At 43.5% G+C, this 27,023-nt stretch overlaps 1 protein-coding gene across 1 annotated transcript in view; it reads right to left on the minus strand.

The window, feature by feature from the left end:
* Positions 1-456: 456 nt before the first annotated feature.
* The window catches only part of LOC128380732 (aryl hydrocarbon receptor-like), a 39,574-nt gene continuing 13,007 nt past the window's right edge, over positions 457-27,023 (minus strand). The window contains 9 exon segments of the mRNA XM_053340612.1: positions 457-1,149; positions 6,864-8,352; positions 9,099-9,240; positions 9,324-9,433; positions 9,541-9,743; positions 10,083-10,222; positions 10,765-10,885; positions 10,980-11,069; positions 11,911-12,026. Of these exon segments, the coding sequence (XP_053196587.1) occupies positions 1,054-1,149; positions 6,864-8,352; positions 9,099-9,240; positions 9,324-9,433; positions 9,541-9,743; positions 10,083-10,222; positions 10,765-10,885; positions 10,980-11,069; positions 11,911-12,026 (2,507 nt within the window). The 3' untranslated portion in view covers positions 457-1,053.

Here is a 27,023-nt window from a genome sequence, read left to right on the forward strand (position 1 = left end):
ACAGGAGCCAGAGCGAGCACCAACTCTTTGCTGGTCTAAAGCAAGAACCGATTACATCAGTGGGCTAGGGCGGGGCTAATGTTTATTAGCCGGCTAGCGGGGCTAACGTTTATTAGCAGACTAGCGGGGTTAACGTTCATTAGCTGACTAGCGTGGCATTTACAGAGGGTTAAAGATTTGTTGATTAAAAGTAATATTTTTATCATTTTTTTGCCAGAGCTGTCTTCTTCTTTTTCTTCTTCTTCGTTTCCAGCAGGCTAGATGCCTTGCGCCATGTTGCTGCCTCTCACTGGTGAATCATGGAAGTGCTTCAAAGGCACGCACTGGCTACGTTATACAGTGACGTAATCGCGTGGCTCCTTGCCGGTGGAAGGCAACAGGTTCGTAAGAGGTGCTTGGATTAGCACCAACTGAGCACTGGCCCTAGCACTAGCTCCAAACCAGCACTGGCTCCAGCTCACTGGAAAAGGGGTATATATGCCTCTCAAAAGAACACAATGATATATAAACTGCTTATAAACTGGATATAAATGGATAATAAAGAAGCGGACATCACAGATTCACATTGTGAAGAGTTACACTGATGTGAGAAGCTCCGTCTCTATAGGAAGAGAAGTTGAATATTTAATATATTCCTCACAGTTTATATGATACAAAGAAAAACTGAAGTCACGGTTTCTCTACTGAAAAGTCCACGTGTAATTAAATCCTGTTGGTTCCAGCCTCCGTTGTGATACTTCAACATTGTTTGGTTACTTACAGCTTATATATATATATATATTTATAAATGTGTTAAAAGCTAATTATTGGGGGGAAAAGGATTGTTTGATAAATATGTGAAGAGTCAAAAACAGCTGATCAGCAAAAGACTGTAAAGCAGCAAAGAGTCTGTTTTTGTTTGAAATGATGAAGGTTAATAAATCTTGTTGAGCCACAGCAGACGCTACATGAGTAAAAACACATATAATGGAGTATCCTCAATTGTTGGATATACTCGTGTGTGTGTGTGTGTGTGTGTGGAGGCATATCGAGAAGAATAATGTGTTAGTGCAGCTAGGGGCCAGCGTTTTGGGAAAGGTTGATGCTCCCGGCAGGAAGGGCGGGGAAGCCGAACAGGTCGACGACGCCATTCATTCCAACTTTGGGGATCTGTGGAAGAAAAGAAGAGAAAAGCTGTCATTACCTCACACATGCACAGGCTTAAAACTTTCCTTTTTGGTAAAGCTTATAGTTAGGGCTTCTAGAGCTCTTAGCTTATACTGCTACAGGCTTAGACTGCCGGGGGACTCCCATGATGCACTGAGCTCCTCTCTCCTCCTCCCTCTCTCTCTCTCTCTCTATCCATCCATCTATATCCATTAACATTCATGTTCTGTTAATGCATTCAATAAGCTAAACTACTTCCCCGGAGTTGTCTGTGCTTTCTGGTCTCACAGGTAATCTGGGCCTGGAGACGTCCGGATGACAGATTCCAGTCCCGGACCTTCTAGCTTCATTGTTGATTTTCATTGTGCTTCTCTCCTCTATCCTTCCTCTCCTTCCTCTCTCTCCTCTCTCTCCTCTCCTTCCTCTCTCCTCTCCTTCCTCTCTCTCTCCTCCTCTCCTTCCTCTCTCTCTCTCCTCTCCTTCCTCTCTCTCTCTCTCCTCTCCTTCTTCTCCTTCCTCTCCTTCCCCTCTCTCCTCTCTCTCCTTCCTCTTTCTCCTCTCCTTCCTTTCTCTCTCTCTCCTCTCCTTCCTTTCTCTCTCTCTCCTTCCTCTCTCTCTCTCTCCTCTCCTTCCTCTCTCTCGTCTCCTTCCCCTCTCTCCTCTCCTTCTTCTCCTTCCTCTCTCTCCTCTCCTTCCCTCTCTCTCCTCTCTCTCCTCTATCCTTCCTCTCTCTCTCTCCTCTCCTTCCTCTCTCTCCTCTATCCTTCCTTTCTCTCTCCTCTATCCTTCCTCTCTCTCCTCACTCCAACCGGTGGAGGCAGATGTTCTCCCACTCTGAGTCTGGTTCTGAGGTTACTTCCTGTTAAAAGGGAGTTTTTTCTTGCCACTGTTGCTCATGTGGGATTGTTGGGTCTCTTTAAAGTTAAAACCTGAAGAGTTCGGTTTAGAACCTGCTCTATGTGTAAAGTGTCTTAAGATAACTCTGTTGTGATTTGGCGCTATACAAATAAAGATTGATTGATGCATATTCAGCATTTTATCCGTTAAGTCGCTTCTGGGAACTCACTTTTATCAAAAGGCTTTCTTATAATCTTTATTTGTTGTTTTACCAATATTTGCTTTTAATGTCTAATATGTGGGAAAGTGTGTCCTTGTCTGCCTTGTAAAGTATTTTGTAATTGCTGGTTTTGATACGGGTTATATAAATAAACTTTAGTATTAGTATTATTATTATTATTATAAAAAAGAAGTCTTTGGTCAGTCAGGCTCAGATTGTGGGAAGTTTAGCCAATTTATGACTCAGGAAAATCTCAGCTGGAAAAATCTGGTCTGCGTTCTGGCTGAGTTTCTACTCAATATTTGGTAATGTGATGGATTTATAGATAAAACTGTAATCCGCAAACTGGAAGCAGACTTGTTGGATGTATGACAATTTCAAACTTGATATGTATAATTTTAAAAATCTGATTTGTGGATGCCTCAAATGAGGACTTGATTTAGCATTTTTTACTCTTATAATATCTTGGATAGGTTACAGAAAAGATCAAACTCAGTATTTCAGGCTTCTTCGTTTGCAAAACCTGGCGCCTACATTACCCACAATTCATCTCCAACCACCAACAGTAACCCTAACCCTTTTTTTTCATTTTAAAACTTGAAGTCTTCAGACCGAACCAGCATTGACTTCCTTCCACAATCCCCCTATCTTCCTTCCTTCTTTCCTTTCTTCCTTCCTCCCTCCTTCTTTCCTTCCCTCCTTCCTCCCTTTCTTCTTTCCTCTGTCCTTCTTTCCTTCCTTCCTCTTTTCCTTTCTCCCCTGCTCCTCCCTCCCTCCCTTCCTTCCTCCCTCCCTTCCTTCCTTCCTTCCTTCCTTTCTTCTCTCATAACATGTTGGACAGGTTACAGAAAAGATCAAACTCAGTATTTCAGGCTTCTTCATTGACAAAACCTGTCGCCTACATTACCCACAATTCAACTCAGTTCAGTCAGAGATTCGTGACATGAGATTCGTGTGTGCGCTAACCTCATGTCTTTCCATCTCCACACACACACTGTTTTTTTTTTTTTTTCATTTTAAAACTTGAAGTCTTCAGACCGAACCAGCATCGACTCAAGTGGCATCACATAAGGTAATTTATCAGATTTCACACAGCAGCTCTCTCTGGAAACAAAGAGGCTTTATACTCCTTTTCTTTTTTTTTAACATACATGCAGTAGTACTTCTAAAAACTTGAATACACACTCTCGTCTTAAAGACTTACTTTGGACTGAACATTTTTAAAAACCAAAGAATAGAAAGTTCAACCAAATCAACCAAAAATAAACATCAAAATGAAATGAGGGGGAAAAAAGCACTAAACTCACCACATGATATAAAACCCTGTTAAATGTGCTGTCACTTAGCCGCTGAGATTACAGATGATTGAATGGTGGAAGGTTGTCATTAGAGGTCTGCAAATTATGCTGAGCAAACAATGTACTACATGATTTGTTAGTGATTTATGATTTTTTTGTTTTGTTTGTTGGGTTAGGGTTGTTTGTTTTCATGGTCTGAAAATGCTTTCCTTTTTGTTTTTGACTTTTTTGTAGCATTCAGGATCGGCTTATATGCTACTGTGTTGTTTTGTAAGACTGTTTTAAATTTAGTTTATTTATAATGTGTGCTAAGGTGCCCTCCTGGGAGTCAAAATGTGTGCTAAGGTGCCCTCCTGGGAGTCAATATATGTGCTAAGGTGCCCTCCTGAGAGTCAAAATGTGTGCTAAGGTGTCCTCTTGGGAGCCAAAATGTGTGCTAAGGTGCCCTTCTGGGAGTCAAAATGTGTGCCAAGGTGCCCTCCTGAGAGTCAACATGTGTGCTAAGGTGCCCCCCTGGGAGCCTAAATGTGTGCCAAGGTGCCCTCTTGGGAGCCAAAATGTGTGCTAAGGTGCCCTTCTGGGAGCCAAAATGCATGCTAAGGTGCCCTCTTGGGAGCCAAAATGTGTGCTAAGGTGCCCTCTTGGGAGTCAAAATGTGTGCTAAGGTGCCCTCTTGGGAGCCAAAATGCATGCTAAGGTGCCCTTCTGGGAGCCAAAATGCATGCTAAGGTGCCCTCTTGGGAGCCAAAATGCATGCTAAGGTGCCCTTCTGGGAGTCAAAATGTGTGCCAAGGTGCCCTCCTGAGAGTCAACATGTGTGCTAAGGTGCCCCCCTGGGAGCCTAAATGTGTGCCAAGGTGCCCTCTTGGGAGCCAAAATGTGTGCTAAGGTGCCCTTCTGGGAGCCAAAATGCATGCTAAGGTGCCCTCTTGGGAGCCAAAATGTGTGCGAAGGTGCCCTCTTGGGAGTCAAAATGTGTGCTAAGGTGCCCTCTTGGGAGCCAAAATGCATGCTAAGGTGCCCTTCTGGGAGCCAAAATGCATGCTAAGGTGCCCTCTTGGGAGCCAAAATGCATGCTAAGGTGCCCTTCTGGGAGTCAAAATGTGTGCCAAGGTGCCCTCCTGAGAGTCAACATGTGTGCTAAGGTGCCCCCCTGGGAGCCTAAATGTGTGCCAAGGTGCCCTCTTGGGAGCCAAAATGTGTGCTAAGGTGCCCTCTTGGGAACCAAAATGTGTGCTAAGGTGCCCTCTTGGGAGTCAAAATGTGTGCTAAGGTGCCCTCTTGGGAGTCAAAATGTGTGCTAAGGTGCCCTCCTCGGAGTCAAAATGTGTGCTAAGGTGCCCTCTTGGGAGCCAAAATGCATGCTAAGGTGCCCTTCTGGGAGTCAAAATGTGTGCCAAGGTGCCCTCCTGAGAGTCAACATGTGTGCTAAGGTGCCCCCCTGGGAGCCTAAATGTGTGCCAAGGTGCCCTCTTGGGAGCCAAAATGTGTGCTAAGGTGCCCTTCTGGGAGCCAAAATGCATGCTAAGGTGACCTCTTGGGAGTCAAAATGTGTGCTAAGGTGCCCTCCTCGGAGTCAAAATGTGTGCTAAGGTGCCCTCTTGGGAGCCAAAATGTGTGCTAAGGTGCCCTCCTGGGAGTCAAAATGCGTGCTAAGGTGCCCTCCTGGGAGTCAAAATGCGTGCTAAGGTGCCCTCCTGGGAGTCAAAATGTGTGCTAAGGTGCCCTCCCGGGAGTCAAAAAGCATGCTAAGGTGCCCTCTTCAGTGGCGAGAACATGCTGTATGTGCCCTTATTTTTCTTTTCTCCCCTGCCCTTCAAAAAGTCTGTGCACGCCACTGCTCAATAATTAAACTATAATCAAACTAATCATTAGTTGCAGTCTTCTCATTAGTTGCCTCATATAAATGACTAGCTCCATTTCATCCCACTACAACAGTAAAATCCTGCTTTTACTTCATTATTATTATTATTATCATTATTATTATTATAAACTGTCTCAGCAATGGTATTATTTTTTCCTTAAAGAGGTTTTAAAAAGGGTCCTTAAAGTCATTAAATTTGTTCTTAAGAAATATGCAGATACCCTGATTAAATAAAATAGTTGGTAAAACTAGTGTGGATCAATTTTAATGTTGAAAATCTGGATAAACATGGGATAAATTCAGCAGCTATAATGTAAAATGTAGATTCTGATTTATAGTTTTCTCTACTGTGTCACGCATTATGAACTGGGACCTAAAAAAAATAATATCCCTAAACTGCCATTATATAAATCTTTCAGTGGTACCATTGTCCCAGCACTTCCTATTCCTGGAAATATTTCCTGTCATCATTTTTTTGTCACCATGTCCAGAGCTGCCCGAGAAGGTCAATCTGCGGACTCTGAGTACTGTACACAACACATGATGAGTGAGACGTTCAGGGTACAGTAATAAAGGGGTCATGTAAGGGTTTGTTGGGTCTTTGTCATATATAATAGTTTTTCTACCAATCAGAACCATATGAACAAAGATTTAGGAAGTCCTCAACTGTTGGACAGACATTCAGTTTCTTTTTTTACCTCCAAATGACTTCAGATTTAACTCTCTCACATTGTTTATATTCTGAATTTCCTCACAATTAGTCTCAATAACAAACTTCTGAACCACAAATCATTAATGAATACATCACCATGTCAGTTTAATGTGAGATTTATCCTTAATTAAGCTTTAAAAAAAACACTATATAATGGTCCAATGTTTCATAAGATAATAGAAACTGTTTGTGTCGTCTTCCCGGGTCAAATTGACCCTGTCTGTTTTGACTGTTCTTTCTTTCCTCCCTTCCTCTTTTCCTTCCTTCCTTCCTTCCTTCCTTCCTCAATCCCCCATCTTCCCTCCTTCTTTCCTTCCCTCTTTCCTTCCTTTCTTCCTTCTTTCCTTCCTTCCTCTTTTCCTTCCTTCTGTCCTTCTTTTCCTTCCTTCCTCTTTTCCTCTGTCCTTCTTTCCTCTTTTCCTTTCTCCCTCCCTCCCTCCTTCCTTTTTTCCTCCATCCTTCCTCCTTTCCTTTCCTTTCCTCCCTCCCTTCTATCCTCTCTCCCTTCCTTCCGTCTGTCCTTCCTCCCACCTTCCTTCCTCCCTCCTTCATTCCTTCCTTCCTCCTTTCCTCCCTTCCTCCTTCCTTCTTCGACTCGAGGACAACAGGAGGGTTAAATGTGAAGAATTCATATTTTTCGGATGAATATGTGTCGAATATATTTCCTTCTTTATATTTTAAGTTCATCAAATTTCAGGCTAAATGATCTCAGATGTAAAAACAGGTCAAATTTAACCCTGAATAATATGCAAGGATCAACCTTTCCTTGCTGCAGTCTTGTCTTACCTGAGCTTCACCGCTCCAGCAGAAGAATGACGACTGTAATGATCCATTTTCAGGGTTCGGGTTTGGATAGTTCGAGTTGTCTCCGCTCAGATGTCCCAAACTGATGTTGCCCACATCTGCACAGGCGGCCATGTGAGCGTCAGGGCCGGACGACTGTATCACGCCTGGATTAGGAGCGGCGGGCCAGATGCCTCCGATGAAGGGAGAGCTCATGTTTGTCCCTGCAACATGTGCAGAACCTCCGGAGGTTGCAGATCCCAGGAGAGGACCGTTTAATCGGGGAGGAACAGTAGCAGAGTCCGGTATGTGAACGTCTCTTTTTTTATACATGCAGCTGCCGGATAATCGCTGCATTTGCTGGAAGGTCTGAGCCGCTGAGCTCACGCCGCCTGGTGTGTGTGAGGAATGTGTGAGTGTGTGATGGTGAAAGCTTTGTGGCAGCTGCTGTTGCTGTTGCCACATGGCCACACCAGAAGACTGTGGCGCTACGTGAGTCTGCTGTGAACCTGAGCCGTTCTGTGTATATTGAACACTTTGGAAGCGTGAGTTTTGTGTGAATGGCGGCCAAGGTTGATCTGTCACTTCCGGCTGTGAATGAGCAGAGCGGCACGACTGTGTGGAAGTTATTTGGGCGCCACAGTGCTGAGTGTTGCTGCTGTTTGGAGGCCACACTGGAGAGGTGAGTCCCTGCTGAGCGTTACGACACTGTGTGGTCGCCGCCCCTCGAGATGTGACTTCAGAAACTCCTTTCAGTCCAGCTGAATGAGTCTGCTGTGCAAATCCACTCTGGTTGGATTTCCTGTCTGTCATTTTCTGCCACTGATGCTCATGATTTGAAAGTACAGAAGACGCAGGATGCTGCTTTTGAATCTGAGTGTCAGTATCATGAATCCCACCTGTCCCTGTCTCTCTCCTCAGAGCCTCCTCAACATACGAAAACACGTCATTGGCCAGGATTTGATTTAATTCCCTCGATTCCTCTCCTCTGTCTTTATTCATCCTGAAGAGCGTGTTCTCCCAGTCCCTCAGCTCTGCCTCCTCCACTTCAAGATCATCTAACACTCCAACGTCTCCAATATCTCCCAAGATCTGCTCCAGCGAGTCAATCATGGCTTGGTCTCCCATGTTGGACCTGTTCTGTGAAGCTTGGAGCTGACTCGGCACACTGAGCAGAGCATGACTGTCCAGGAATGCTTGCTCCAAGGACTGCTCGTCAAAATCAGCATCCTCTGTTTGGGTGAAGATAGGCAGCGGGGGGCTGGACGTCTGCGGCTTGGTGTAAAGAGATTGGTCCTGCTGTCGTAGGGATCCCAGGATAGAGGTGGGGTCCAAAGGTTTCTCTGTTGAGGACTCGGTGGTGTCTGGAGAACCGGGGCCGGGGATGGAGAAGGCATCCAGAGAAAAGTCATAGAGGACTCCTTCGCCGGTGGTGAGGTTGAAGGGGAGCTGCTGTCTTCTCTGGCGCAGATGTTCCTCTCCTTCTTCATTTCTGTGGGAGAAAGTAAAGATAATTAGACATTAGAATTAACGAAACATAGTAAAAATAAAAAGTAGTTGTAGCCTATTTAAGTGCTTTACATTAAATTTAAAGATACAGAAATAAAATCAACATGACAGAAACCAGTAAAAAAGATTAAAAAAGGATTTATTGGACTTATTTAAATGCCTAAAAGTCACATCCAATAATCTGACTGTAAGAGTTTTACACTAACTTCATCAATTTTAGTAGTTGCTACAATTTTAGTCGTTACTCCTGATTATTCTCAATGGTCCAGTAAGTTGAACTACTACTGGATCACAGTTGGCTCCAAAATCCAGCTTGTTGGTTCACGTGTTAAATTGAGATTTAAGGTGAAGCTCAGAGAAACTTCCTGTTTTCGTCAGCCGGTGAATGTGAAAATAAAGTCAGATAAATCATTTTACATAGAGAAGAGAGCAACATCCAACTGAAGAAGAAGAAGAAGCTGCAGTGGAAGAAGAAGAAGAAGGAGAAGCTGCAGTGGAAGAAGAAGAAGGAGAGGCTGCAGTGGAAGAAGGAGAAGCTGCAGTGGAAGAAGGAGAAGCTGCAGTGGAAGAAGCAGAAGAAGAAGCTGCAGTGGAAAAAGAAGAAGAAGGAGAAGCTGCAGTGGAAGAAGGAGAAGGAGAAGTTGCAGTGGAAGAAGAAGAAGAAGAAGAAGCTGCAGTGGAAGAAGAAGAAGATTTTGAGAGACTTTAAGATACAAAGCCGATGCTTACGTTAGGGCTTTCTGGCGAGCGATGATGAAGTCCGGTCTCCCTCCTTTGAAGACGACCCTGGCAGAAGCCTGAACCCACAACCAGTGTCCCGTTTTGGTCAACAGCCTGAAAAATGTGAAGCCGCTGTCTCCGGTCTTCATCACTGAGGACAAAACCACAACCAACACAATTTTAGTTTTCACCAACCAACAAAAAGACTTGTACTTGTCTTGTAGAATAACTCACTTCGGAGGTGATTGTCAGCGCAGTACATCATGTCCGCAGCGTGGAGGAACTGATAGCCAGATCCTGTTGTGACCAGCTCGATCTCTGAATAACCCAAAACCAGCTTCCCTCTGAAAATTAAAAAAAATCACAAATTACATAAAGTTACAGCCGAGTCATTTTGCCAACCAACCTCATTTTTCTCATCATCAGTCTAGAAAGAAATGTAAAGACCTACCTGGTGTCGATGCCCATGGGAGCAAAGTCCATCCTGTGTTTAGTCTGGAAGATGAGGGTCTTGGTTCGGATCTCCATGACCGAAGGAGGTTGCACAGGAGTAGCGATGGCGAAGAGAGCGAGCTGTGGAGGAACCAACGTCCCACCGGCTCCTGTATTTTCCGGCAGGTGGAGGTACTTCAGACGCCCGTTGAAGTTTAGAGCCTGAAGGGGAAGGAGACATTTAAACAGGTAGGCATCAATCAATCAAGTTATCTCAAGGCACTTTACACATAGAGAAGGTCTAGACCAGAGGTGTCAAACTCATTTTCATTCAAGGGCCACATACAGACCAATTTGATCTCATGTGGGCTGGATCATAATAAAGATGGAGGGAAAGAAGGAAGGAAGGAAGGAAATAAGAAGGGAACCTTCTATATCTTAATTATTATGCAGCACAGCATCAAGGCCAAATCCTTTTAAATCCAAACTTATTTTGCAATAAACCTGATGCCGCACACTCTCACTCTTACTCTTGTTGAACAAACGGTTTGATTTTGGTACCATGAATCCAGAGGTGTTGTCCAGCAGGCAGCGAAGGCGGCAGCAGAAACTTCTTTCCAGGAAGGAGGAGTTTTCTGGAGGGATGTACTGAGGCAAGAAACTCTCAGAGCTGCTCAGGGCTCTAATGCCAGACTGGGTATCTGCAGAAAAACAACATGTTTCTTTATGGAGATATCTGCCTTTTGGGTTCATTAGCATCTCCTTCAAATGTGCTTTCAATGGAAGTGCTGCAGGACTAAATCCACAGTGTGTCATTTAAAAGTCTCTGATCAGCTTCTATTGAGCTTCAGCAGTGTGTGTTAGTCATATCAAGTGATATCTGACACATTTACAGTCTTTATAGCATCAGATTCCCTCTTAGTGTTTCCTGTTGAGCTGTGGTGGAAGCATAGTAACAAAAAGACTTTGCTACTAAAAACACTGTAACATTGAAACATAGAAGATGAAGATTTGACTCATTTGGACGCTGAAGCTTCATATTAGCTTCAGAAGGAGGACTGTGGATTTAGTTCTCCATCACTTCCATTATAAATGCAGAAGGGATCTTCTAATGGTCAGTATGAACAGGAGGAATCATTACAGCCAGAAAAACTGGTTTTATTGTTCATTTGGGCTCCTGATTGTTGATTTAAGACTGACTAGAAAAAACTTTTAACAGCAGATATTGTTAAGAGATTGATACCTTGAGTTCTCATGTTGGAGTCGGTCTCACTGGGGTTGAAGGCAAAGTGGAGCTGACATTTGAACATCTCTCTGTCGTCCATGTGAATGAGATTGTACACACTCTGATGAACCACGTCCGACTGATGATGGAGAAACAGAAGAAGGGATGAGTTCACATTTTAACATTTTAACTCTCAGAACAGTACACACAGAGAGAGATATTTACAGTGATACCTGTTGGAAGCCCAGGAAGTCCTGGATCGTGGAGGACGTGTAGAAGATGGTGCCATCAGTCGTCACGACCAATACGAAACCATGCAGCGCCTAGAGGGATAACGACGACAAAGCATGTGAGGATAATACGGTGTGACGATACACTCAGGTCACGAGACGAGATGAGAGAGACAAGATTTTAACTATATTTTTAAGAAAACTTCAATGAGGAAATACATCTTTTATTTGAAATTCACAAAATGGAAATTGAATTGAAATGTTTTAACCAGGCGGGGAGTTCTGGTCCTCTGAAATGAGGCCAACGTGGAAGTAACTTAGAACTGCATTCTATCAAAAGGCCACCAGGGGGCGACCGTCTCTATACAAGTCAATGGAGAATTCACCAACTTCTCACTTGATTTCTAACCTCAGTAAACGTTTTCAAAATGTGTTTATGGTCTCAATCGCTAGTTTAAAGCCTTCTTCAATGCAGTATGATGTTCATTTGGGACATTTTGGCCTCCCTGATTTTATATTAGACGATAAAGCAGGGTATGCATTAGGGCGTGGCTACGTCCTGATTGACCAATGTCCTCGAGATCCAGCGTTCGCAACCATAGCAACCTCCCCGCTCCGCCCATGGCCCCGCCTCATGCCTATATAAGTAGAATCCGTGTTTTTATTTTTCCCAGCATGCACCTGAAATTTTCAAGATGGCGCTGCCTAGATTAGAAACTATTGGCTTCCCAGCAGCAGTCCACAAACCAATGGGTGACGTCACGGATGTTACGTCCATTTATTTTATACAGTCAACGGTTTTAACTAATCATCTTATAATGAATCACTTCAGTTCTACTTTCTAAATATATAATTATCATATGCAGCATGCAGCACTGTAGAAGGTTTCCTCATATAGATATTTTATAGATGGATAATTTTGGTGTTTCCGTACCTGAAGAAGCAGATCTCCCTCTGAGAAGCTGACTCCATCCAGAGACACAGATTGTCCGTTTCTGCTGCCGTTCGGAGGGACGAGAGGAGCCGACCTCACGTTCTTCTGGAGCGCCGCTGCAACACACAACAACAAACTATTCAGCCAAAATAATACTTTGATGTTTTTCATTGTGTTTTCTGTGTCATAGTCCGAGCAGAGATTGAGCTTTAACATCTGAAGCTGCCTCCAGGGAGAAAATGTGAAGTTCAAAAGGACAGAAAAGTGAAATATACTGAACTGAAGTCTGGTAAAAATATGTAAACCAAGAAAAATGAAGAGGATGAAGACAAAATGTCCCAAACTGGTCGAAAAGTATCGGGGTTATTATAGTTTTTATTAGTTTTTCATTTAGTTTTTCAGTTTGTTTTTTTATTTCTGTTTTTTTTATTTCCGATTAAGTAGTTTTAGTTCCGTTTTTATTTCTTTTTAGTCTTACTTTTAGTTTTCCAGGTATTAGAAGAAGTCAAACTGAACAGGAAACAGTAAAAAGGAAGAAACAAAATGACCAAAAAAAGCTGATTTTTATCTGCAATTCAGTTTAGTTTGACTTAGTTTTGTTTATTTTATTTTTTATTTCAGTAAACTACTTCTTTTTTTATTACTGCTAGTTTCAGTTTTAGTTTTAGTTTTAGTTTACTATAATAAGCCTGGTCTTGATTAGCCGAGTTTTTGCTTAAGTTCTCCCTTCATAGTACATCAGTACATCAAGTCATGTGACCATTAGAGCTTTTATGTCATTACTACACATACCAGATTATGAGCTCATTTCCTATTTTACCATTTACTGGAGTATATTACCTAACACTCATATGAAAAACTACCATATGACAAGAACTCAAGTAGAGAAATAGCACTTCCTGTCTCTCAAACACTGCATGGGTACCAGAAAATGCTGTTTATTAATATCATAAAAACATAATCAACACTGTATGCTCCCTCTGACTCTACTGGAGGGACGTTAACTAACCGTGCACATAACTTCATGGTGTAAAAATGCCGTCTTTCATATCCTAAGCTAACTACTAGAAACATCTAAGTGGGAAGAACTGAAGCTATTTTGAGCCTCGTCTCTTAACCTTCATGTCGTCCTCCCTGGTTAAAATGACCCCATCTGTTCCTTCCTTTCTTCCTTCCTTCTTTCCTTCCTTCCTTCCTTCCTTCCTTTCTTTCCTCCCTTCCTTCCTTTCTTTCCTCCCTTCCTTCTTTCCTTCTTCCTCCCTTCCTTCCTTTCTCCCTTCCTTCTTTCTCCCTTCCTTCCTTCATTCTTTCTGTCCTTCCTCCTTCTCTCTTTCTTTCCTTCCTCTCTTTCCTTCCTTCCTTCCTTCCTTCTTCCTCCCTCCTTTCCTCCCTTCCTTCTTCCCTCCCTCCTTTCCTTCCTCCATTCCTTCTTCCCTCCCTCCTTTCCTTCCTTCTTCCTCCCTCCTTTCCTTCCTTCTTCCTCCCTCCTTTCCTTCCTTCCTTCCTTCCTGCCTTCCTTCCTCCTTTCCTTCTTCCTCCCTCCTTTCCTTTCTTGACTCGAGGACAACAGGAGTGTTAAGCATGCTCATTCATAATAAAGGAGCCAGTCACATCCATCCAATAGCACAAGGACACACCTCCGCTGTCAGCCTATCATTTCACAGCTGTCTTTTTCTTTTTTTCTCTCTCTCTCTCTCTTTTTGCCTTCTGTGCTTTCATGCTGTCATTCTGTGTGTCGCCCCATCGTCCCATCACCACCCAGACTTCACAGTTTCATCACTTCATCAAACTAATCAGCCTTATCAGTCTCAGTGGACGTTATCATTCACCACCATGGAAGGGGGGAGGAGGGGGAGGGGGGGGGTTTGTCTTCCTGCTGCTGCTGCTCAGGATTGATTGATGTCTCCCTCGGTGACAAAAACCTCCCCGAACCGCCAAAGACCTTTTGACAAGATGTAATTATTCCTTCCTTCCTTCTTTCCTTCCTCCACCCCCCTTTCTTCCTTCCTTCCTTCCTCCCTCCTTCCTTACTTCCTTCCTTAATCCCTTCCTCTTTCCCTTTCTCCCTCCCTCTCTCCTTCCCTACTCCCTTCCTTCTGTCCTTCATTCCTCCTTCCTTCCTTCCTTCCTTTTTTCCACCCTCCCTCCTTCCTTCTGTCCTTCCTTCCTCCCTCCTTCCTTCCTTTTTTCCACCCTCTCTCCTTCTCGCTTTCGTTCTTTCCTCTTTCCTTCCTCCCTTCCTCTTTTCCTTTCCTTCCTACCTTCCCTCTTCTTTCCTTCCTCCTTCCTTCCTCCTTTCCTTCCTCCCTTCTTCCTCCCTTCCTTTCTTGACTTGAGGACAACAGGAGTGAATAGTGAATAGTCGTCCTCTCAACAGCCACATAAAGACGTCATTTAGTTTTCCCTTTTCTTTCAACCAGAATTCGTCCAACTCTTCAAAGTCACCGAATGTCGTTAAAATGACATCGAGAAGACTCAACATGTCTACGTGGTGCGACCGACTCTGAGAGGCAGCAAACATCCAGCAGTAAACACGAGTATAACTGTTGTGTACTGGCTGCATGTGGCTTTGCTTTGCTGCATCCTGCTAATGTCTCTCTGGTTTATTTGTGGAACAGATCGAGTATAAGCGACGACGTCCGACGAGCTGAATGCAGGCGGACGTTTCTTCTTCATGAGCATCAACAGGAAGTAGCACAATAACACATGAGAGCATTTACAGTATCTGTGGTAGAAAATCATCAAATAATAAACTGTTGTGAATGTTTCAGGCTGCAGACACACTTATTTACGTTATTCCTTAAGAGATTTCCTTCCTCCACCCCCCTTTCTTCCTTCCTTCTGTCCTTCCTTCCTCCCTCCCTCCTTCTTTCCTTCATTCCTTCCTTCATCCCTCCCTCCCTCCCTCCCTCCCTGCCTGCCTTCCTTCCTTCCTTCCTTCTTCTCTCTTTCTTTCCTTCCTCTTTCCTCCCTTCCGTCCTTCCTTCCTCCCTTCCTTCCTTCCTCCCTCCCTCCCTTCCTCCCTTCCTTCCTTCCTTCCTCCACCCCCTTTCTTCCTTCCTTCGTCCCTACCTCCTTCTTTCCTTCCTTCTTTCCTCCATTCCTTCCTTCCTCCCTCCCTCCTTCTCTCTTTCCTCCCTTCCTTCTGTCCGTCCTTCCTCCCTCCCTCCTTCTTTCCTTCATCCCTTCCTTCCTTCCTTCTTTCCTTCCTCCCTTCTTTCCTCCCTCCATTCCTTCCCTCCTTCTGCCCTTCCTTAGAAGTTTGTCTGTAAAATACCAGAAAATAGTGATAAATGCAGCTTTTTGGATTTTTAAAAAGCTGCTGGTGACATTTCCAAATGTTTTGTCTCATCAACCGTGAGTTCAGTCTCATGTTTGACAACGCAGTAAACCCTAAAAACAAAGACCTGACTGTGTAACAGCAACGTGGAAACAGTTCTGCTGCACAGCTCAGAAAGCTGCAGCTGACTTCAAAAGAAGATCAATACATTCCTCCACCGTGGATGTCTCCGGAAGATACGTCGCTGCATCTTTTGGCCAGAAAACATCTCAACAAACTGTCGTAATGTGATGCTGGAAAATTAAACATTTAACGGCTCGGACAAATCCTCAGAATAGACCGGGACCGCATTCCTAAAGTAGCCCTGAGATGGACTCCACCTGGACGGAGGAAACGAAGGAGGCCAAAAACAACCTGGCGGAGAAAAACAGCTAATCTGAGTTGGATCGAGGAACAACATGGAAGATGGAAGCAGATGTTCGCAGGCTGATGTTCCACAGGGAGAGAAGAGGATTAAGTAAGTAATTATGTTGTGGTGTTTGACGCAGAAGAGCTTCAAATCCTCACATTTGAGAAGCTGCAATATTCTTTTTTTTGGCATGTTTGACTTTTGATTAAAAACACTCCTGATTCTTTGTGCGAGGTGTGTTCATGAAGCAGCCACGTACTATAGACCTTAACCCTCCTGTCGTCCTCCCGGGTCAAATTGACCCCGTCTCTCTTTTGACTGTTCCTTCTTTCCTTCCTCTTTCTTTAATTTTTCCTTCGTTCTTCCCCTCCTCCCCTCTTTCTTTGCTCCCTCCTCCTTCCATACTCCCTTCCTCCCTCCCTCCTTACTCCTTTCCTTCCTCCCTCCCTCCTTACTCCTTTCCTTCCTTCCTTCCTCCCTCCCTCCCTCTTTTCCTCCTTTCCTTCCTTCCTTCCTTCCTCCCTCTTTACTCCTTTCCCTACTTCCTTCCTTCCTCCCTCCCTCCTTACTCATTTCCTTCCTTCCTCCTTTCCTTCCCTCTTTCCTTCCTTCCTTCCCTCCTTCCTTCCTCCTTTCCTTCCCTCTTTCCTTCCTTCCTTCCCTCCTTCCTTCCATCCTCCTTTCCTCCCTCCTTCCTTCCATCCTCCTTTCCTCCCTCCTTACTCCTTTCCTTCCTCCTGTCCTTCCTTGACCTGAGGACAACAGGAGGGTTAAAGTAGCGGATACCTGCAGGTGAACACAGTGTGCAGGTGTCTCTTCTTCTTTTTAGCAAGAGGCATTTTCGACTAAAACAACTCGTTAATATAGTTAAATATCTTCAATTGTCTTGTTCCTTCTGGCAAACAGCCCAAAAGCATCACTAAAGACAAAGAAAACTATAAAATACTCCATATTTTGGGGCATTTTTGCTTTAAAAAGTGACTAAAAAAAGTAATTGATCATCAACCAACTACTCAGTGAATCATTGCAGCTCTGCAGATGTTATGAAGCAGTCCGATCCAAATGAGTCAGAACTGAAAAAGAGAGAATTTAATGTTTCTAAAGTTGCTCCTGCAGTTTTATTTTACTCCCAACAGGACAGAGCAGCATTTCTTTCTCTGTGTTAAAAAAAAGAAAAGAAAGGAGAGAAAAAAAAGTATTTCTAAGATGTATTTTGTGTAATCTAATCTGTGATCACTGGCATTTAGTCAGCAATACCTCCTTTCCTTTCCTTACAGTAATGACTCTATGGCACGCTAACACACTTCCCTCCTCCTACCCCCCACTCCCCCCCACCCCCCAAGTGGGTTTGTTTTTTTTTCAAACAAACCCACTGGGTCTGCCTCTCGTCTCCCCCCTGCAAACCCAGGAATTTGCCTTGACATCTCGGGTCTAGAGCTGCTTTCTCCAACTCTCCAACTCAGACACGACTGTGAAACAATCCCCGGTTTGTTGTTACAGGCTGAGCTGTGACCAACTCAAGGGACCTGCTTCAATCGGTGTAATACATCACCGTGTCGCCAAGCATTAAGCTCAACGCGACACTGACAAACCCAGCAATGTGTGAACTGATGTGAAGGGCTAAAAACCAAATGGGACAGTTTAACTTGTCTTCCAACAGTTTAAAACTACAGAACCTGAACTTTGTAATCTGGCCTCTACTTCCATCCTTTCCTGCCTCCCTTCCTCTTCCTCTCTCCTTTCTCTCCTCTCTCTCCTCTCTCTGCTCTGTGGACTTTTTTTTTTTCGAGGAAGAAGGGTTCACACGCAGAGTCAGCACACCTCGCCAAAAAAGAGTCGGGAGAAGGAGGGGGTGAAGACTTAACTGAGAGATTAAAACATTCAAATTCTGTGTGAGAGAGAGAAAGAGAGAGAGAGAGAGAGAAAGAGAGAGAGAGACACTGAGTCAGAGAGAGAGAAAGAGAGAGACAGAGTCAGAGAGAGAGAAAGAGAGAGACACTGAGAGTCAGATAGAGAGAGAGAGAGAGATAGACACTGAGAGTCAGAGAGAGAGAGAGATACACAGAGTCAGAGAGAGAGAGAAAGAGAGAGAGATACACAGAGAGAGAGAGAGAGAGAGACTCTGTGAGGCTGCTGTAACATAGATTATATTTAAAAGATGGGATGACATGACAGCGTCCCAAAAGTGAGGCCAAAACATCTGGATCGCACCCTGCTGACTGGCTGCAGTAGAGGTCATTAATCCCCCTTTTCATGTTAGCAGATGGGAAATAGCCCAAATTCAACAAAATAAAAGTCCATATTAAGTTTTGAGATGATTTCTCTCATTTTAGATCATTTTTATTTCTGATCATACTCCAGCTTTAGGTTTCCTTGGTTTTCAGGGGAAGGGAGGTTGTTAGTCAAATTTAGGGGGGTCTGGGGGGGGGGGGGGGGGGGGGGGGCTGGTCCCGGTCCCATCACTCTGTTTGCAAATCATGTCACACAAGCAAGATGACAGTTCCCATAAACTGCGATATTTTAGCTTCCCTTCACATAGCGGGAAGTGGAGGCGTCATCCATCTAATTCCCAGAAAACTCCCCAAAAATGAGGAAACTACGGTGGGAAAACTGGGATGGTCTCACTCCCATTACAAGAATGTTTTTACTGCTTGAGGCTAAATTGGTCTTTTAAGTCTGTCTGGTGGAGGAGGAGGAGGAGGAGGAGGAGGAGGAGGAGGAGGAGGTTGTTCAGTGTGTTACTGTCTTCTGTCAGCAGGGACGCGGCTGCAGCCTCGGCTCAGCCATCTGTTGTTCGCTTCGAGGTGTGTGGTCTGTGTGAGAGGCCTCGAGGGGTGTGCAAATATACACACACTGCACCAAAACACACACACACACACACACACACACACACACACAGCGAGCACTCCCAAAATATTCTCTGAGCAGATCTTTCTCATTAAAACAGATTCCCACCCAACACAATCAACACCAAACCCGAAACATGCTGTTTTTCTGCTTCTTTAAAAGGTATCTTCCACCATTTTTAAGTCTCTTGAAATACTCATTTTAACATACACACATGTCAAAATGAAGCAGCAAGTGTGTGTGTGTGTGTGTGTGTGTGTGTGTGTGTGTGTGTGTGTGTGTGTTTGCAGACTCGAGCATACAGTATCCAGCGCTCAGCATCTCTGGCCTGTTTATGACTCAGCGGAGCAGACACAGATTTATCAGGCAGGAAAATGCAGCTGGAGGCCGAGTTAATGACAGAGCTGACCTCGCCGCGACCTCCTTCACCCCTCGTTATCGACAAACACAGGAAGCAGACATGAACAGCCCGCTCGCTGCCCTCCACTCCCTCCCTCCCTCCCTGTGGTGTTATACTTCCTCGACCTGTTGCTACGGCGAGAGAGGGCTCACCATGGTAACCTCCAACCCTGCAGCAGCAGCAGCAGCAGCAGCATCACCTGGGACTCGTTCAGAGAGGTCGAATAAAAGACGAACCTCTGCTCTAGATGTGAGTTCTTCTATTTTACTGAGGCCCTGAGTGTGTGTTTCTGCAGGGCTGACGTCAACACACACACACACACACACACACACACACACACACACACACACACACAGCCAGACAAAAACAACCTACAGCACACAATATATTAATTAGAGGAGCTTTAGAAACTTCACCCGAGCTTTAAAAAAAAATTCTGTCATCTTAAATCTAGAATTAATGCCAGACTCTTTGCACATTATATTCTTTATATTCTAATTTTAATTATTTATATATTTTTTTAAATGTTAACTTTAAACTTCTAACTAAAGTTTAAATACCTGTTAACACATTTTCAAGTGTTCACAGGCGGCATTTACATTTTATTGAACTTTTATTTTGACATCAGACTTTATATAGACTGAGCTGACCAATGCAGACACACACACACACACACACACACACACACACACACACACACACACACAGCCAGACAAAACAATCTACAGCACTAAACGATGCACACAATATATTAATTAAAGGAGCTTCAGAAGTTGTTATATTCTCTCTTCTCTGTATTTAATTATAGTTCATACATTCATTTATCTTTTTTTTATCCCCTTAAATTTACACACATATACAAATGATTCAGATTATACACATATAAACATAAAATATGTCTGAGAAGTGGAAAAAACCCTCAGAGGGGATTATTCTAGGAGCTCTCCAGTGTGATGGGTTACATGGATCAAAGGAAAGAGAGAGATTAAGATTGTTAAAAGGAAGTTAAAAAGAGAGATTAAGATTTCATGAGAGATACCGAGACAAGAGAACATTAATTTTAAACCCTTTAAACTTTAAAATACATGTTTGAATTTTTGCTACCAAACCTGGGAAAATTGAACTTCATGTGTTCATATAGGCAGCATTTCAAACTATAACAGCGATCAGATAATGATAAAGGACTTTTATTTTGACATCAACCTTTATATAAACTGAGCTGACCAATACCGCAGATTTAGTTTTGATAAGAACATTTTTTTTGTCAAGCAGCCAAAATAAACTTTGGTGCAGGTGTGAATGTTGTCAAACCTCACCTGCAGCTCTGACCAGCTTCTTTCACTTTGTTGATTTAAGCAACAAGACTCAAGAGTTTAATGACACAGAGACACGGCAACGCTTTAAATGAGTGTTAGTTTAAATTCATCTCCTCCAACTTACAGCTTAATCTTTTATTTTGACATCAGAGCTTTACTTCTTCATATCTATATTTATACTCACTCTCTATTATAATAACTCACTTTATGCAGCAAATGAACACATCTAGCAAGGCTGTATAGATCTTAGTGTTAACATTATGAAGGGTTCCTTCTTTCCTTCCTCCCCTCCCTCCTTCTTTCCTTCCTCCCTTCCTTCTTTCCTTCCTTCATCCCTTCCTCTTTTCCTTTCTCTCTCGCTCTCTCCTCCCTTCCTCCAGTCCTCACTTCCTTCTTTCCTTCCTTCATCCCTTCCTCTTTTCCTTTCTCTCTCCCTCTCTCCTTCCTTCCTCCCTTCCTTCTGTCCTTCCTCCCCTCCCTCCTTCCTCCCTTCCTTCTTTCCTTCCTTCTTTCCTTCCTTCATCCCTTCCTCTTTTCCTTCCTTCCTTCTTCCTTCCTTCCTTCCTTCCTCCCTTCCTTTTTTCCACCCTCCCTCCTTCCTTCCTCCCTTCCTTTTTTCCACCCTCCCTCCTTCCTTCCTTCCTCCCTTCTTTCTGTAAAGAAAGAAAGAGAAAGAAAGAGAAAGAAAGAAAGAGAAAGAAAGAAAGAAAGAAAGAAAGAGAAAGAGAGATGATGAGTATTTGTTTTGCTGTCTTAAAGCGACACCTCCTCTCAAAGAAGCTTAAATTTATGATGAGATAAATGAAAAAAATTGTAATACAATTATAGTCTGAACATGAATAGACACTTTCACTTTCATGTTCAGCTGTGGTTAAAAAAACATAGCTGGAGGAAAACCTAATGATGGATGACAGTAAACAGACGAGTGTTTCAGAGTCAAACAAGAGCTGTGTTTTCATCTTACACACTGTAACTACGACAACGAGTCGGATCGGACCACAGCACTTCCCTGTTTTTGTTCTCTCTCCATGTAACAACCTATTTAAAAAAAAAAAGCTCCCAACAATGAATTAAAGAGGGCATCAAAGATTGCGTGAGGACTGTGTGAAAGTGTTGTTTCTGAGCCTTTGTTTGTCCCATTATTCCTCCCTGAACAAACATCCTCCACAATCAGAGGAAACGGCTGCCGAAGATTAGACGGAGAATTAGGAGAAATACAGGAGGCCAGCGAGAGGTCTTAATAAATCTGAGTTAATACAGTAATAATGGACAAGATCTGTAAATTAAATCCTCCAAACTGTCAAATAAAGAAGAATCATGCTTTCACTAAATCAATATTAGATGCTGAAGTTAGTAATAGTATCTCTATGTCCACTGTAATCTTCTTTTCTAGATAATAGAAAATTAAGTATACTAATTATGATCAATTGACCTATATGGCTAAGCCCCGCCCCCTTCCACTCACTCGGACAAACAATCAACATTCAGTGACAGGCGCTATTATATGGCAGGTGTCACAGTAGGAGACATTTTGCAGGAGGCCATTGATGATTTTTGGAGACAGAAAGATCAGATATCATCTAGAAGCGAGAAGTCACCAAAAGGGTCTAAACTACTCATCTTCAGTTACAAGCCCGTCGCCCAGCCTCTCAGGATACCTTGTGTCAGAGTTGCATGTACCCCATGAACACCGTTTGACTATTTTTAAACTTAAAATCTCAGAAAAACCTCATAAAACCAAACGAAAACTGACTTTCTGCATTTCAATGGATGTGCAGGCAGAGAATGTCCAAGTGTATGGGAATGGCTATACGCACTGTGATTGGCTCATCGCGTTTGAGGGCGGGACTTAGCCAACTATCCCCAATTAAGTGGTCTTAAATCTGAAATGTGTCCCCAAAAGTAGCCTTATAATAAACACATGTTATGTTAGGTCACTTTTGGGGACATTACATAGACTTCCATTCATTTCTTGGACCTTAACAATAACATCTGACCCAAAAATCAGCATTTAATTAACTGAAGTCATGGCTTTTGTCCTGAATTAACTGGTCTTAAGTCTCAAATTTGTCCCCAAAACTAGCCTTATGACAAACACTTGTTGTCTTAGGTCACTTTTGGGGACATTACATAGTCTTACATTAATTCCCTGCAGACTTCTCCTAACTCTAACCTTAACCACTGATCTGAAAATCAACTGTTTTACCAAATGGGGAATCAGCTTTTGTCCCTAATTGACCTATATGGCTAAGCCCCGCCCCCCTCCACTCACTCGGACAAACAATCAACATTCAGTGACAGGCGCTATGGCAGGTGTCACAGTAGGAGACATTTCGCAGGAGGCTATTGATGATTTTTGGAGACAGAAAGATCAGATATCACCTAGAAGTCACTAAAAGGGTCTAAACTACTCACTGGAGGGATATATTAATCATTTTATTGTTGAGAAAGTCTCTCCATTAGTTTGATGCTACAGTACTTACATTGAATCATTCAGCATAACGTTTGCCAACCTTTTTTATCTCGGCTATTAAAGATAAGTTAAGAGAGTTTAGAGAAGTTTAGAGAATGTCCGAGTGTATGGGAATGGCTATACGCACTGTGATTGGCTCATCGTGTTTGAAGGCGGGACTTACAGATAGGTCAACTACTGTACTATGCAAAGACATGTATTTTATTTTCATTTCCTTAAGTTATTCCCTGATAAATCATCACAATTCCTACCATTAGACAAATAAACTGTCTTTATTTAGACATGATATGAATGTTAATATTAGTCAGGACTTCCATGCATGGCCCTCGTACCTGTTTACGATCAGCTGTGTGTGTTATAAACAAACCAGCTAGAGATGCATGCCCAAAACAAAAGCCCACATTTCAGGTCGGAAGGTGAAACACAAGTACTTTTAAACATTTGGACTTAAATATCAACAGGGAAGGAAAGAAGAAGGAAGGAAAGGACGGAGGAAGGGAGAAAGGAAGGAAGGAAAGGAAAAGAGGAAGGGAGGGAGGATAGAGAGAAGGAGAGGGTGAAAAAATGAAGGGAGGAAGGAAGGAAGGAGGGAGGAAGGAAGGACAGAAGGAAGGAAGGAAGGAGGGATGGTGGAAAAAAGGAAGGGAGGAAGGAAGGAGGGAGGGAGGAAGGAAGGAAGGAGGGAGCAAGGAAGGAAGGACAGAAGGAAGGGAGGAAGGAAGGAGGGAGGGAGGAAGGAAGGAAGGAGGGAGCAAGGAAGGAAGGACAGAAGGAAGGGAGGAAGGAAGGAAAGAAGGAACAGTCAAAACAGACGGGGTCAATTTGACCCAGGAGGACAACACAAAGGTTAACCCTCCTATTGTCCTGGAGTCAAGGAAAGGAGGGAGGAAGGAAAGGAGGAAGGAAGGAGGGAAGGAGGGAAAGAAAGGAGGGAGGAAGGAGGGAGGAAAGAAGAAAGGAGGGAGGAAAGAAAGAGAGAAGGAAGGATAGGAGGGAAGGAAAGGAGGGAAGGAAAGGGGAAAGGAGGGAGGGAGGAAAGAGAGAAGGAGGGAAGGAAGGAAGGAAAGGAGGGAGGAAGGAAAGGAGGGAGAAAAGAATGAAAGAAAGGAGGGAGGAAGGAAGGAAAGAGAGAAGGAGGGAAGGAGGAAGGAAAGAAGGAAGGAAGTGAGGAAAGAAGGAACAGTCAAAACGGACGGGGTCAATTTGACCCGGGAGGACGAGACAAGGGTTAAAAGAGGTCAGATACTATACTATAAAACTCTTCATGGGCCACTGAAGTAAAAACTAACAGGCTCACCGATATTAGATTCTGTACTGCGTGAGCAAATCTGGGTCAAGATGATTTAGTATCACCACTTTATATATTTTAAAGCCCTAAAGGAACAAAAAAAAAAAAAAAAAAAAAAGCTCTGTTCCTTCCAGCAAGTAGATAAGACATAATAGAAACTGGAGCTTAATCAAGCCAATAACAAGCTATTTGAACAGGATGTATCATGTAGTTCCCAAATGTGATAACAAAGCACTGTTGAAACCTGAAACCTGTTTTTGGCTCTAAGTCCACCTCCCTGCAAATCTCATACTATCTCCACCACTCTGTCTCAGAAATGGTAATAATAAAGACAATCCTACAGGAGCTCCAGTAAATCTGTCACTAAGATGCATCAGGTCCGCCTCACTTTAAAAACAATCCTATTTACAATAAAACATTTCATAGGGTACATTTTAAGGTTTACAAGCAGCACTGAGGAATATTAGACTTCTTCAGCCCTCGGTTTCGCCTCTCAGGCACAGAAGAGATTGCTGTTATTTACTCGCTTATTGCAGGAGATTTTGGGGGCTGTACGCAGGCTGAAGGGGGGATACAGCAGTCCCCACTCAGGGATTTAAGAAGTCCTTCCACTTCTTCTGCATGTTTTCCAGGTAAAAAGATCAGTTAGAAACGACAAATTCTGCACATTACACAGGGTTTACTTTTTAAGTCTGGGGCTCAACTGAAATGTCATTATTTAGAGCCTGCATGCCTCCTCAGTTCAGCCTCTGTCTGAAACAAGCCGTTTAAAGCTCCTGTCTCTTTAAAGCTGCAGTTGGTAAGTCTTATAAAAGTACTGTCACTATGTAAAGACAGCATTACATGAAACTAGTAATCTGTAAAAAAAAAAATAACCAGGCTCATTTAGCCCCGCCTACTGCTCCTACTGCAAATTGCCAGAATCCACCGCGGCCAGACAACAAGACCCAATCAGAGCCAGGATTGTGTCTGATGGAGTGTCTGACAGCTGTCAATCACTGCTCACGCACACAGGCCCCTCCCCCTTCCTCCTCACAGGCCCTTCCCCCTTCCTCCTCACAGGCCACTCCCCCTTCCTCCTCAGCTCCGTCAAGCTCATATCTCCGAGTTTCTAGGTAAGGTATAGCCATGTGAAAGTCACTGTAAAGCGTTTTATATCTAGCTGTGTGGAGTGTAGCTCATGTATTACCGATCGCGTGCACGTGGTCGCGCATGTCAGCCTCCTCTGGGGGAGGGACTTTGGAGGCAGGGTAGGAGTGCAGCGGAGAGGGAGGGGGAGGGATCTGAAAGCTGTACTTCTTCGAATTTGATGCTAAGTCCTCTCTCTCCTCAAAGTTACCAACTGCAGCTTTAATGTAAACAAACTATAGCAGCAGGATTTCACTTATTTTTCTCGTTTATTACTTGAAATGCACATTAAATGAATAAATTGTTAAATTGCTAATATGTCTGGTTTCCTGGTTTCTTCGGGCTTCAGAAGTCTATTCCACCAAACAAGAGTCATTAGCAGAATAAACTGTGAGAGAGAAGTTTGGCTAATTTTTCGCGGGCGCAACCCACATACTCAGCTCTACTGCTCATCCCTTACAAATGTGTCTCCATTTAAAAAGCTAAATAAACAGCCTTTCCAACAGTATAAGATTTATTGCTAAGAAGCATTGTTACAACAAAGAAATAATCTACCAAACATAAATTTCCCTACTTTCTGTGCTATGTTAATATTTATTTAATGACTCACAAAATACAAACAGAAATCCTCATTCTAAACTCCTCCAAACCAATTCCTCCAACAATATTAGCCATAAAAATTGCTTCTATCCTCCAATGTTCGCTGTACTTTGGTCTCACAGCACAGATAGCATACAATACCAATACTGTATTTATTTGCTTTATCAATATAAACATATATAAAAGCAGAAAACAGCTCCTCATTGTCAAAAACAGCAGGTGTTAATTCACAAAGGAGCGTCGCCTCTGACGTCCATCTATTGCTTTTCTCTCTCTCTCTCTCTCTCTCTCTCTCTCTCGCTCATGTGTGACGCACGTTAACTGACATTATCCAAGACGACGGTGGTGTTTGACGACAGCTTGTGTGTGATGTCGGGTTGAGCCAAACATCAAAGTTGAGGTTGAGATAACGTGTTTCGTGGGCAAGAAGATACCGTCTTCATCTGATAGGCCTCGAAAAAATGGAGCCAATCCAACAATGTTTACTCTCATTTTCACTACGAAATGTTTAAAAATTCATCTCATTCTAACTTATTGTAACCTTTATGTTAAGATGGATATGTTTTAGTGCATAATCTTCATTTTTAAGGAGGTTTTTGCATCGTAGCTTCAGTGTATCTCTGTTTCTATGCTAGCAATGGTGGTAAGTTAGCAGTAGGCTAATGCTAAGCTATACAGCGTGTTCAAATCAAACGTCACCGTTCACAAACATCTGTACATCCTTGTCAGGAGCCCTCATGTCGTGCCACAGTGTTTCAGAGCCCCAGGCCCTCCTCCTACTGCAACCCACCCTCACTGGCCCCTACCCCCCACCGCCACCCCACCCCTCCGCTCCATCGGCGATCGGCAAGCTGATAGCAGAACCAGAGAGGCACAAAAAAGAGAGAGAGAGAGAGGGAGAAGGGGAGACAGAGAGAGAGACAGAGACAGAGAGAGAGAGAGAGAGAGTCAGAGAGAGAGAGAGAGAGAGAAGGGGAGACAGAGAGAGAGAGAGAGAGAGAGACAGAGAGAGAGAGAGAGAGGGTGAGCCAGAGAGAGACAGAGAGAGAGAGAGAGAGAGACAGAGAGAGAGAGAGAGGGTGAGCCAGAGAGGGAGTCAGAGAGAGAGAGGGAGAGAGACAGAGAGAGGGAGAGGGAGAGAGAGAGAGAGAGAGAGAGAGAGAGAGAGAGAGAGAGAGAGAGAGAGAGAGAGAGAGAGAGAGAGAGAGAGAGAGAGAGAGAGAGAGAGAGAGAGAGAGAGAGAGAGAGAGAGAGAGAGAGAGAGAGCTTGCTAGTGTTAAAATCAGTAAAAACAGTTACTTATAATCCAAAAGCGGCTGAAACACACATTCATTCACTTAGCTATAATATGACAGTGCCTTCAATCAGCTTC

Source organism: Scomber japonicus, chromosome 19, assembly GCF_027409825.1.
Source record: "Scomber japonicus isolate fScoJap1 chromosome 19, fScoJap1.pri, whole genome shotgun sequence".
Taxonomy (NCBI): Eukaryota; Metazoa; Chordata; class Actinopteri; order Scombriformes; family Scombridae; genus Scomber; species Scomber japonicus.